The sequence below is a fragment of the Coptis chinensis genome, chromosome 4 (genome assembly GCF_015680905.1).
Source record: "Coptis chinensis isolate HL-2020 chromosome 4, ASM1568090v1, whole genome shotgun sequence".
Lineage (NCBI taxonomy): Eukaryota > Viridiplantae > Streptophyta > Magnoliopsida > Ranunculales > Ranunculaceae > Coptis > Coptis chinensis.
The window spans coordinates 105,004,728-105,018,208 of NC_141459.1; the positions used below are offsets into that span (position 1 = coordinate 105,004,728).

A 13,481-nucleotide genomic window follows, 5' to 3' on the forward strand; every position below is an offset into this window, starting at 1 on the left:
GAGGCCGAAGTAACCCCCGCGTCGATACCGTTGCATACTTGTTGTCCGCGCCGCCGAGTGGCTCCCACAATCCCTTCATGTAGCTCCTCGCCTCGAAATTCCGGCCCCAAGCATTTCAACAAAGGTCCTTTTGAAATTCCTCGGTATAACTCTCCTCCCTACTAATGTGTATCTCCGGCGGTCTGTTCCAACCTTCTCTCCACTCGGACCAATATTCTCCCCTCTGTCAGAACCGCTTGATAGGCAACATCCATCCTTCGGCTCTGTGGTATTCATTATTCTCGATGATTCCTCGGTGCTCGGTCAGTCCAGTCTTCTCACCTCTATAGACCTTTCTTCGGACCCTGGCATGGTTGCGGCCACATATGCTAGAGCATCGGTATTGGTTCTCCCCGCGGTTAAAATGTACAAACCCGATCGCTGTGAACCGCGCCGCCGACCGGAGGACCCCAAATATCTTGCCATCCAGGACATCGTGCCGCGAATCCACCATTCGCCTGGCACACGACTAAATTGGAGTCGGAGTACACATTAAGTTCCTTCACCCCCAAGCCTTCTGCCATTCCCATGCCCGCAATTACCGCCTCATACTCTGCCTCGTTATTGGATGTCGCGAACCCTAATTTCATCGTCAGCTCTAGCCTGTTATTGTCTGGCGTGACCAATACTACGCCAATTCCGCTGCCTGCATCCGTCACTGACCCGTCGGTAAACACTCTCCAACCGTTACCTTCGTCCCATGGATCCGAGCTATCTCGCTCTTTTTCTCCCTCACTTTCCAAAACCATCTCCTCCCCCCAAGTAGGGTCCTCTGGGGAACTCATGAAGAACTCAGCCGGGGGCTGAGCTTTCTCCATTTCCTAAACACGGTATTGGATCTCATATGCACTCAGCATCACGGCCCATTTCAACATTCTCCCTGATTTCTCTGCCCTCAGAGCCTGATTAAGGGGCAAGTTCGTGACCACGATCATTGAGTGGGCTTCGAAATAGGGCTTTAGTTTCGGGGCAAAAATATCAAAGGCGATTTCTCCACGCCGACTATATCTGGTTTCCGCATCCAACATCGTCTTGCTCACGAAAGTACACCGGGTCTTTCTATTTTATCCACTATTCAGCGAGGACCCGGTGATTAAGTAATCTGTGACCCCGGATCTGATACAACTTTTCTCCCTCTTCCGTCGCGACAACAAAGGGCATCTCCCCAAATAACTTTTAAGCCCCCGAATGCTGTTCACACTCTGCCGTCCATGTAAAATCCATGCGGTGTTCCTCGGCATGCAATGCAATGGCCCGCATTTGTCGGATGACCCGATATGAACCTATTGAGAGCAGCGACCCTTCCAATGACGCGCACTCTTTCTTTGTCTGCGGGCGAGGGCATCTCTACCAATGACCTAATCTGCTCTAGGTTTGCCTCTATCCCCCGCTGTGTCACAATATACCCTAGAAATTTCCCTGTGGTTACCCCAAATATACATTTCTCGGGGTTGAGCTTCAAATTGTGGGTTCGCAGTATCTGGAATGTCTCATCCAACCCCTCCAAATGTTCCTGCTCCGACATGCTCTTCTCCACCATATCATCGATGTATATTTCAATGCCTTTGCGAATTTTGCCCTCGAACATCTTCTCCCCGGTTGGAATGTGGCCCCGTGCATTTTTCAACCCAAAATGGCATCCTCATTATAGCGATATGTGCCTCCTTCCACCACGAAGGAGGTTTTCTCCCGATCCGGACCGTTACATCGCCACTGGTTGTACCCCAGATCGTCCATAAACGCGAGAACATCGCGGAACCTCGCCGTCCTCGCTACCAACTCACAACTCGCGGCATTGGATAAGCGTCGCCGGGCACTCTAAATTTACATCCGTGGAAGTCAACACACATCCGACCTTCCCATTTTCTTCGGGGACGCGACTATGTTGGACAACCAGTCCGTGAATTCCACCTCCCTTATAATCCCCGCATTCTTTAATCTGGAAACTTCTTCTCGGATTCCTTCCGCGTATTTGGGTCTCATACCCCTCATCTTCTGTCTCACTGGCTTCGCGTCCTCCCTCATATGCAGGCGATGACATGCGAATTCCGGATCTAAACCAGTGATATCCTCTATCCCCCACGCAAAGACGTCTTTGTTTCTCACCAAACATTGCACCAGCTTCTCCCTCCATTCCACTGCAAGACTCGACCCTATCGATGTGAACTTCTCTTCCTCTCCCTCTCCCAGGTTTACCATCTCTATCTCATCCAAAGTTTTTGGGACCACCGCGGCTTGCTCCCCCCCTTCCACGGCCCCGCACTGTAATTGCTACGCAGACCTCTTCCTGGAGCTCGTCGGCTTATCCTCTGGTCCGCGGGACATCCTCTTGATTGTATTCTGGTGACTGTTTTTGGATGCCACCTGATCGCCGCGGACCTCGTATGTTCCCGTTGGGGTAGGGAATCGAATAACTTGATAGTACGTCGACGGCACCACCCTCATCTCATGTATCCATCTCCTCCCCAGGATCGTGTTGTACTGGGAGCTGGAATCGACCACCATAAACCTTGAGAACACTGTCACATCCGCGAGTCCCGTTGTTCTTGGCGGCGGGGAGTTCCCCCATAGGCTCAGTGACACTTCCATTGAATCCGTACAAACTTGTCTGCGGAGGTCTTAGTTGCCCCGGTTGATCCCCATCTCCTCAAAGAGCCCCTCGAACAAAGAAATCCACGGCGCTACCACGCGTCTATCGGGGACCGCTTTTGACCACATAATTACCCATCACAACGATAATGACCAACGCGTCCTCATCGCGGTGTATCCACGGCTCGGAGGTCTGCCTTGGAGAATGTAATTGTCTCTTCCATTGACTCCACTCTGTATCTCTGTCCTCGGTGTGACTCATTGACCTGCTGGATACTCGCTGTCCTTCTGACCTTGTCCCGGTGGGCATTATGGCTCAGTGCTTTCCCGCTGAAAATAACATTTATAGTTCCCGATGTTAAGCCTCGCAATGCTACCGCTCCCTGTTTGGAGGCTCCCCCACAAATTCCCTCAGCATCCGCTTCTCCACCAATCTCTGGACTAACCATTTTAAGGCATAACAGTCGTTGGTTTCATGATTGTGCACCTGGTGATAGTCGCAGTATGGCTTGTTAGGCATTTCCGCCGGAATGGTTCGCGACCCTTCATATCCTTTGCAAATTTTTATCAACGGGCAATATCTCACTCGGCCGTCTCACCCGGTAGACGAACTCTAATTAGTGGTATGGCTTCCTCTCCTCTGCTCTCTTGGCTTTCCTTCCCCTTTCCGCCTCGATGATTGTCCATGGTATCTCTCCTTGTCTCGATCCTTTCCCCCCTTCTTCACTGCGCTCCCTCCCTTTCTCCATTCACGATCTTGTCTTGACTCCCTCTTCGATTCCTTTTCCTCGCGATGGTATCCTCATTATCTAATGTACTTTTCTACCCACGGTATAATTCGTGCAAGGTCACAATCTCGTTCTTAGCCACGGATCGATGGACCGCCCCGGTCAGCGACCCCTCTCGAATGCTATTACCGCGTCCTCTCATCCGTCATTTTTCCACCTTTAAGGTCTCCGCCTTTGAAGGCGACATTACGGATACTCTCTGACAGACTCAGCGGACCTTTGTCTAACATTAAATAAGGCCGCGATATCTACCACTCTCCTTCTTCATGTATAAAATGGTCAATAAATGCCCTTTCCAAATCTTGAAATTGGTTATGCTCTTTGAGGTAATCGATAGTACCGACCGGAAGCTCCACCCTTAAAATTTAGCGGGAACATCATGCACCGCAGACCATCATACTCGCCTCTTGCCGGATAGGCATCTGCCGTCGAAGTGATGGATGTGATCTGCTGGTCACCCGCGGCTGGGCCATATCTCGAATCTCGGCCGGTTGGGCGTTTTGGGTACCTCGGAAGTCCATATCGCGTCCGCCAGGGGGTTGCGATTCAGCCCCGCCACCACTTGACTGGCCGCGCCCGTTTGGGCCCTTGTCTGTTGAAGGTTCGCCTCTCTGTCGCTGTTAATCATTTGCCGGACCTGCTCCATCGTTAACCCGGTCACCGAATTGTCCACCAAGGTCGGTCCTTGCTCCTCAGCCTCCGTCTTTTCTTTCTCCGCTTCCTCTTCTGTCTCGTCCCCGGATTCTTCCTCCATTCTCTCTTTTTCTCTTCTCAGCTCCTCATTTTCCTCCCTCAGCCTCCCAATTTCTTCTCGCATGAGCCGCGCCTCCTCCTCTGCTCTTCCCTCCTCTCGTCCCTCTCCTTCTTCCACCGTCGCTTCCGGAATTTGTTCCGAGACTCTCGTCTTTCGGGGCCTACCCACCGCCTTCTTTGGTGCCATTTCTACCTTGTTCCCACAGACGGCGCCAAATGTTATAACTCAAATGATATCTGCAAACACTGTTCACTCACAAATGTTATAACTCAAATGATATCTGCAAACACTGTTCACTCACTCTCCATCTAGGCAGTATTACCACTCCCTTTTTTCTCTCCTCTTCCGCCTCTCCCTCCTTTTTTCCTCCCTCTTTCTCTCTCCCATCTCTTCTCTTTTATATCCCCTCCATCTCTCATCTCAACCCTCCACCTGTCCCTCTATCTCGCGGTCCCCTCCCCTCCAAGTGTAGGGTTTCCGTATCATCCACTACCACGTCTTTGTCATCATGATCGTCTTTAGCGGCCTTGTGCGTTATGTTAAGTCCGGCCCCTTTTCCCCGTGATATTACGGGACGGCATCATGCCACTACAGTCCTGTTTTCCACATGACACATCCATGGATGCCCCCTCCCCTGCGCACTTAAAATGGAAAAAACGAACAAAAAGCTAAGCATGCATGTCTACTTATTAATCTGTTTTTCGAAACAGCCAATTCCACATTATGTTGCAAACAAAACTGATAACTAAGTTTCTTAAAATTAAGTGTAAACAAAATGAATGTGCGACAAGAGTATATAATGAGTTCTTGCAAGAGAGTGCGCAAACACAACAAATTTTAGTGCTGAGGAAATCATATAGTAAGCCGGGTTCAGTCAACAAAACAATTATTATTGTCACTAAACAATTTGAGAGTAAAATAGAGATAGAGAGTGAAATATGTTGACTTTAGCTCTACTTTATTGACTTTAGCTCTACTTTAGCTCTATTTTAGAGCTACTTTATTGACTTTAGCTCTACTTTATTGACTTTAACACTACTTTTAAAGGGATAGAGAGCCATTGGACTCAGCCTAATGTGAGCCTATAATGTGCCTATATAATGGGAAAACTTTTATATATTTTCAGTTCTATATATAAGAAGATGAACAAATAAACCATGTTTTCATTGGCTGCCATTTTTGGATAAAAATAAATTACAACCTTATGTAAGGAAACGAAGCATGACAGAATACTATATACAATAAGTTAGAGAACAATTTAGTGTGGACAATATATAAATGTAAAAGTGAATGGGCATAAATGAAGAATAAGTTAAATATGCTACGTACTAAAAGTCAAAGAAGGGGAGAAGTTTTTGGCTATGTTGCATTTAACAATGGTGAAATGAGATAATGTCAAAAGCAATGCATCCAAAGTGCAAGAATAGTTCTTTAAAATGAATGAGATGTCTTATTACATTGTGAGCCAACACGTAAGATGCACAAAGAGCCACAAAAGATTGGTAGCAGACACCCAAGTGAAAATTAATAATATAATAAACAAATAATCCAGAGACAAAATTTTTATAAAGCACTATGAAATCATTTCCAATAAAAAGAAGAAACTAAAGATGTAATTACTATGAAATCTTGAACTGTGTCATGCCTAGTGCAACTTTACAATGACTGCTATCACTCTAGTGTGTAATGGTGAAAGTTATTCTAAACCATTGGCATAATGATCATGAAACATAAAATCGTATTGTGTAATCTTTTATGTGGAAATCATTGCCACTAACTTTCTCGTGCACAACAATTCTACTAATCAACTAATATGTGAATTACATACAAAAGGCCACCTACTAACGACACATTTTATCCAATCCAAATTTCAAGTATATCCTTGGGTGCTCAAAGAGACCCAAGTGGAGAATCTACTAAAATGGTGCGTGTGAAACTCAAAAAGGTATTTACTTAGCATTCTATTGTTTCCAATAGGTGGTAGTGCCATATAGACACAGTTGTTAGAAAATTAAAAAGTTCATATTGCAGTCAACACGATAAGTATAATCAGTTGGCAAACAAACTATATGACAGGAAAAGAATAGAATACGTGATGAGAATGAATATTCAATAACCTTAATAGTTTACTCGTTGGTTTTGAAATAGGTATAAAAAACGTTGAAGCAAATCAATCCACTTCTTCTTATTGTAGGTTAAGTATCTTCTCTTCAACTTAATTCTTCCCATAATTGATTGAGTTGTAAGGATTTGTTCAACCCATGAATCGCTTCTTGGCGAGAGGATGTCTTCAACAAAAGAAAACGGGTGAAGGTTCATTCACAACTAAGTTCATTAGCAATTAATAACACATTACGTTCAAGATCTACTCAATTTCCATCATAACAAAGGAAATATAATGAAACATAATGAACCAAGATTAATGAAAACATTATTTACACTTTCCACGGTTCATGAAAATAGATTGGAAGAGAGATGAATCTAAAATGGATAGTATGGTTAATAATATAATACAATATTCATAGTACCATCCTCAAAATGTATACCTAAGACAATGATTATAGCAGGAAAGACTAAAAATGGAAAAAATAATAAGTAAAACAAATATAACCTGTTATTCAATAAGGTAAGTTATTCAAATGTTTTTTATTGCTTTAGCATCTAAACAAATGGAGAAAAAAATCCATATCAATGGAAAAGTAGTAGTGGCTTTAAGCGACAAATAAAAGAGGCACTTCGTAGTAATATTATAAACTCCATATTTAATTACACATTGTTAAGTTTGTTCAATACTCATGGAAAAAGATATGTTTACGGAAAACACAAATGCAAAGTACAGAAAGATCACTCTCTTTTGGTGCCTAGGAGAAACTGGTTCACACACAATCAATTAGAAATCCAGAGACAGCTATAAGCAAAAATACATAAACAATTTTTTTTTTGGATACGCAAAGCCACCAGTAGAATAAAACAATATATAATTGGAAGTCATAAAATTAATATGAAAGTACCAAGTGAAGTCAAGTCAATGGCAACAACCCAAACAGTGCACTTTCTTACTAAGTAATAGATCAGAGTTGTATATTCGGACAAAACCGTGGTGTTTCCATGATGTATCTAGATATTTGAATACCTAAGCGTACTTTAAATTGGTCCATAATCCCATTTTGAGCGAAACTGTAATGAAGCATTCCTTCACCCACCCTGTGTTTGAAATTAACTCTAACAATACTAAAATGAATTAATAAAATGTTTAGAAAGAAATCCAAGAGTAATATGAATTAAGAAATACTAATGAAAAGAGATTTTAAATTTTTTTTATCTGTCAATCAATTCAACTTTTTTCTAAACTCTACTTGATAACAAACTAAACAGTGGAAAACAATAAAAGTGCAGTACACGCTTAATTCCACGTAACAGAAAATTAGGAACATAGTGCTATTAGTATTACACTATCAAAATGCATTGGAAAGAATCGAGTGACAGTATAGAGTGAAGCATGTAATGGAAACAACAGAGCAACATGTAACAGAATTAACAATACCAACTATAAAATGAAGAACATAAGCAACAATAGTATGGCAATCCATTAGTATAAAGAAACAAAGAATGCACATCCAATCTAGTTCACACATAGTACGTCTTAGTAACAAATAATGCATTAAACTCTGGGGATAATCACCAAGGACGAAAATTGAAATGAACACACCTGAAAAATGGTAGTTGCGAAACACACACCATTGGATTAACTGTTGATACTGCTATTGTAATCTGAAAGTACAATAAAATCACTCTAAATACAAATCTGATCTAAACAAAAGATAAATGCAAAAAATGAAATTGGAAAATAAATTGTGGGCTAAAGAAGAAGTATATATGGGTGAGAGAAAACAAACCTTTTTGGTGGTTGTTCCATTTTGATTTAGAAAATGAAAGACACGAAGTGAAAGAACCTTGATTGTTTGAGAGTAGAAATCAATTCCATCAAACTAATGCACATGAACATGCCTCGATGCTATGCAAATGCATGAAAGGGAAATGGCAAAAGAAAAATACTATGTGGACTTTTATTAAACTACAAACTATGTAACAATTAAGAGAAGAAAAAAGAAGACAGAGACACTACTTACCACGAATTAGCAAAGACGAAGGCGAGGCAGAAGCAAAGAGTAAGAGGATCACATCATTACTCGCAAATTTATGATCGACTGTCCAGAATCCCATTTTGAACGACACTATTGTTAGTAGTCCTTCTAAGTTCTAACAGCGACCTGTGTTTGACAAAAATACGAAAGCCTCAAACAGATTTTGGGAAGCGCTAATTGATTAATATTAAACAATCCAATAGTAGCAAAATTCAAGTGAAGAAAAATGAGGAAGAAGAATAAGAGTTATTCAGGCATTTTTTCAAACAATTAAAAGTTATGTGGAAGAAAAATGAGGAAGAAAATGCAATCAAACCTGTTTCTGAAGATCGCCATGGAACATTGTACGCATCATTTTTTAATCTGGAAACGAGGTCTAAATGGTGAGAGCAAAAGAAGGAATTAATGAATTTGAGAAAGATAAGTGATGGAGTTTCGTTATTTTGTTTGGAGAAAGAAGTTTTTTTTTTTTCTTGATGTTAATTTTATACCTGTAGATAAACTGGTAAAGTACTCGAAACGGTGCGTCTGTTTCGGTTTATTATTCGGCAAAAAGAGAGTGATTGCAAACCGGGGAACGGGAACTAATTGGAAAATCGGAAATATCCTTGCACTTAAAGCCCCTTGCACTTAAAGCCTTCCGAGAATTTCGCGGGTGAAACTTTTGGGTACCCTTTAGATTAAAAAGTTTGGTCTAAAAAATAAAATACGGGAACTAATAAATGGCGGCTAGTTTTCCCATTATATATAAGATAAATTTAAAACAAAATGTACTCTTCACATAAACCTTTTTGCTTCTATCCATTGATTAACAAACTTTTCAACAAAAAATAGCTGTGGAAAGAACATTCTCTTCTCCACTAAAATTCAAAGTTATAAACTTAGGCTTTGGATCACACAGCCTATGATCAAACATGATTTTTCTACCAATAAAATCACTAAATATAATTAGAATTACACATGCCTGGGTGAGAAATGCACCAAAGGGGTTGAAGGGGTTCAGCCGCAATACCTCTGCTCACCATTCTATAACGCCATTCATTCAACCTATCAGTTGCCTCAGCATACCTCTTCTTACCACTCTCATCCTTGTTCCCTGACCATAATGTTTCAGCCATTGCTGAAGTTCGAAGCCATAGTCTAGCATCTAATACTGTTGAATCAGCTTGTTCTGACCAAAGTGCAACTTCTCCTCCTATAACCAACTTTGCTTCTTGCCCATTTAAACCATATGTTATATCATAGTCATATATCGTTTGCCATGTCTTAAATGGCCCACACCATGACCCACCATTTTTTGGAACAGGTCCTAAAGTCTCATAGCTACTATCATTTCCCAGAAAATCGCCATGACCACAATCCAAATAGTAAAACTCAGATGATGAAACTATTGCTCTGTATCCCGCGGAAACAATGAGTTTAGTGTTGTTTGGTCCATTGTTCCATGTTTGTAAAATGGTGCTTCCAGTGGGGAGAAGTGAAGGGTCTGCCTTCACAGTTGCATCCAATAAGACATCTTCCCAATAGACCACAGTTCGGTTATGCGACGTGATATATGGTAAAGTTGAATTTATAAAGATATCGAGAAGTTGACTAAGAGTTCCACCATCTGATAAGAACTTTTGGATGCTTGGGTCAGCCTTCCAACAACCGGGAACAATCTCATCTGCTCCTCCATGGTAAAAGTTTTCTGGGAATATAATAGAGTTGTAACATCATGGATGACATTTTTGAGGACTTCATAGGTTTTTGGGTGAAGTGGGTTAAGGTGACCAGTTCCAGGTTCAGATGCAAGTCGATCTTCCCAAGCAGTTCCGGATGGTAACCAGAACATGTTTGCACAAGCGACGATTTCAGGATAAGCTTCAGCCCATGAACCTGTATGCCCTGCAACCAGAAACAAGAACCATGAAGAGTCTGAAGATAAATTCTGAGGAAAATGCAACTTATACAAACCATGTTTCCAATCTGTCAATTAGGCCTTGTTATTTGGCATATTTTGGCCGGCTCCAATTTACATACACAATATAATACCATTTCATGTTCATAAACGATTAAATTAGGGTCCAATCTCTTTTTTTTTGCATGCAAGTAGGATTTAGGGTCCAATCTCAATAGGTAGTACAAACTTGAATTGCTAACTTCCCAAACTAACCGATGATTCTATCTAGCAATTTGGTCGGAGTCTGATCGCAAAATGCTAATAAGCATCCGTGGAAATTCTATCAGATGTCACCTATCAGTATTCACTGACATAGCACCACCATGCCCACAGCCCATTCACGTTACCAAGGCATGCAATAAAAGGAGTTGACTCTTACCAAAGTAACCAGCCAACAATGTTTAAAAATCAGAACTGTTAGTACGTAGAATTGTAGAAACCTAACTCCTCAATCAAAATCCTATTATGTATTTATGTGGGGATTTTAAAAAATTTGACCAATCAGTCTTTTCATAATCTACATCAGCCAAAAGACCCAAAGGTGTTCACAAAATACTATCTGTAATATGTACAAACTCATCCAAACTCTTAAGAACCTTCCACTACTCTCTAACACCAAGTAAAGCCGATCTAACTCGGTAATCAATAACTTGCTGATATTATGAAAAAAAAAAATAATACATATAAGATAAATAATTAATTGGTCCAACTCAACTAATTAATGCATAATATTCAAAATATTTAATCAAAACTAATTAATTACTTGAAAATTAGTCACTACACTCGACACGGGTTTTGTATCACGTGTAGAAGACACAACTTGCATATCAAGTGTTTCATTGGGATTAAATTGTCAATCAAAGTCGTTCAATTGATACTCAAGTACATAGAGATGTCTATCATCGGTCAGTAGCGCGTCAACTTCTTTTCCCAATCGCCTTGTACTTTCTGGGTTCTTACCTCTACATCACCAATGTCGTTTGGTAATCTTGCAATACTCATCGTCAACACTGTCGAAAGGTTGAAAATGATCCATATAAAATTTCAAGAGTTTAGGTAGGTTTTTGTTTTTTTTACTAAAGAGAGGGTTTATGAATTGAGAGAAAAGTTAAAAATGAATAAACCACACGGTTTTGGTCATGTTTATAAAGACATAGCACACGGTGTTTCAAACACCGCGCAGCTTCTGGAAAACCGCATGGGCTTGGGCTTTTAAGATGGGCTTCAATAACGCGGTTTTGAGAAAGCTGCGTGGGCTATACGATGCGGGTCATTTGATGTCAACTATTTGATATCGCTCATGAAGTTTGTTAGTGTTTTTTTGGTTTTGTTCAAAATTTTAGTGTTTTCTTGGTTTCTCTCCTAAAGATGCTCCTAATTCCAACTTAACCAAAAAAAACTCATTAATTCCAAAACTAATGCAAAAATGTGCTTGGTGAACTTTTAGGCAATGACCCTTTTCTGATAAAACCAGTGATTGTCTATTTGTTTTAGCTCTTAATTATGTAATTATTAGGCAAGTAATTATGTAACTCATAACGAATTATTTTTAATAACCTTCAAATGGATTTTGGATACACATGCATAGTGCCCAATTAAGATATTGGGGTGCCTAAGGCTAAGTCCAATAGTTTGGTGTGCTATCCCACCAAATCACAATAGTACAGTGGATAATGATAGCGGATTAGCGTTTCCAAAACCAATGGTTTTTATGACAGCAGCCAGTACCAATCGTGCGTAGGAAGGAATTTTGTTTTTTTTTTTTAGACTCTCCACTCTCGAACAGCGTGTGGGAAAAAAGATTTTTTAAAAAAAATCTACCCGCCATCCAATGTGGGGGTGGATCTAAATTAAATTGGGGCCGAAACTTCCAGAACAACCGAGAAACTAGGAATTTAGAAAGTAGACTCCTACTCGAACAAGTAGTTAAAACTTGCTATAAATAAAAACACTGCCAAGGGGTTTAGAAAAAAACATACAGGTCTCTTTGTTTGTGAGAAATCGAAATCAATCGAACATGATGGATGATCCTTTTTTTCAACACTATTGGAATCAATCTCCTTATCTACACCGAGAAGCACCAAGATCTCGTCGACGTGAACCATCAGTCGACAATCTTGGTCAAACTCAGACACCAAAGGTTATTCATATACCAGTTTTTGGGCCAGAGGAAACGGAAGCAGTATCGAAACCAGTGGCAGCGACGAGAATTCAGAAGGTTTTTAGAGGGTATCTTGTTAGGAAGTGTGTGAAAAAGATTAAGGGAATAAAAAAAGAAGTCGATGAGATTGACAAGGAAGTTTCAGTTGAGTTGTTTAGGAGAGATGATAAGAAAAGGTTGAAGGTGAATGAGCTGTTGATGAGATTGTTGTTAAAGTTGGATTCTGTACGTGGGGTTGATTCTGGGGTTCGAGATTGTCGAAAAGCGGTTATCAAGAAAGTCATCATGTTGCAAGAGAGACTAGATAATGTTCATGATCAAACTGAGACTAATTGCAAAACCCAAGAGAACTGGGAGATTGTCGATCAAGTGATGCAATGTGAAAGCTTTGGGCAAATTTCAATAGAAGATGATTATTGCTCTGCTGCTAATCAATTTGAATGCACAGAATTCGAGCCATTATTGGTTGCAAAACAAGTATGCGCGAAAGAGTTATCATCTGCAGAAAAAGAGAACCTGGAAGAAGCTGAACATGAAGAGGAGGATGATAGCGAGGAGGGCAAAGCAACTATGGACAGAATTGTCAAGGAGAACGAGAGATTGCGTAGAAAGGTAATGCTGTTGTGTGACAGTAACAAGCAGCAAAATAACTTGATTAAAGCTCTGTCCAAGAGGGTAGACCATCTTGAGAAAGATTTCAAGAGTGAGAAAGCCAAGTCTTCCAGGAAGAGAAGACAATCACTTCTAGCACAGGAGCTATTTTTTTAGAACTTGACTGTGCTGTGTTACATAGCCAGATTATTTAAGAGTGCTATCAATTTCCTGTTGTCGAGAGTAGAGAGGACTTTTCATTCTGTTTTTTTCCTTTTGAAATTTTGATGTTTTTAGAATGTAACGACTCTTAGATTATTATTATATGGTGCTAATTTCGATTTCATAGATCTGTTTTATGATTGATGCATGAATGTTTCTGTGGATTAGATTTTAAGTTTAACGTACCTTTCAGCTGATACAGCTGATAAGATTATGTAGTTAACACGCAAAAATTAGGTTTCAAACGCTA

General features: G+C 40.7%; 1 protein-coding gene, 1 long non-coding RNA gene and 1 pseudogene across 3 annotated transcripts; 1 reads left to right on the top strand and 2 right to left on the bottom strand.

Moving 5' to 3' along the window:
• Nucleotides 1–7,297: 7,297 nt before the first annotated feature.
• Nucleotides 7,298–8,904, bottom strand: LOC147506581 (uncharacterized). 2 transcript variants are annotated; one of them, XR_015193835.1, is made up of 4 exons: nucleotides 8,807–8,904; nucleotides 8,632–8,678; nucleotides 8,301–8,441; nucleotides 7,298–7,941 (listed from the first exon to the last, which is right to left on the bottom strand). It is a non-coding gene; the product is annotated as an uncharacterized LOC147506581 (long non-coding RNA). The 2 variants fall into 2 exon arrangements; XR_015193834.1 differs by lacking the exon at nucleotides 8,807–8,904 and having other exon boundaries at nucleotides 8,632–8,755.
• A 196-nt stretch (nucleotides 8,905–9,100) lies between these two features.
• On the bottom strand, nucleotides 9,101–11,259 carry LOC147506582 (beta-hexosaminidase 2 pseudogene; annotated as a pseudogene).
• Nucleotides 11,260–12,147: 888 nt separating this feature from the next.
• On the top strand, nucleotides 12,148–13,357 carry LOC147506583 (uncharacterized). Its single transcript, XM_086558673.1, has one exon. The coding sequence runs from the start codon at nucleotides 12,275–12,277 to the stop codon at nucleotides 13,184–13,186; it is 912 nt and encodes a 303-aa protein (XP_086414799.1). The 5' UTR covers nucleotides 12,148–12,274; the 3' UTR covers nucleotides 13,187–13,357.
• Nucleotides 13,358–13,481: the final 124 nt, after the last annotated feature.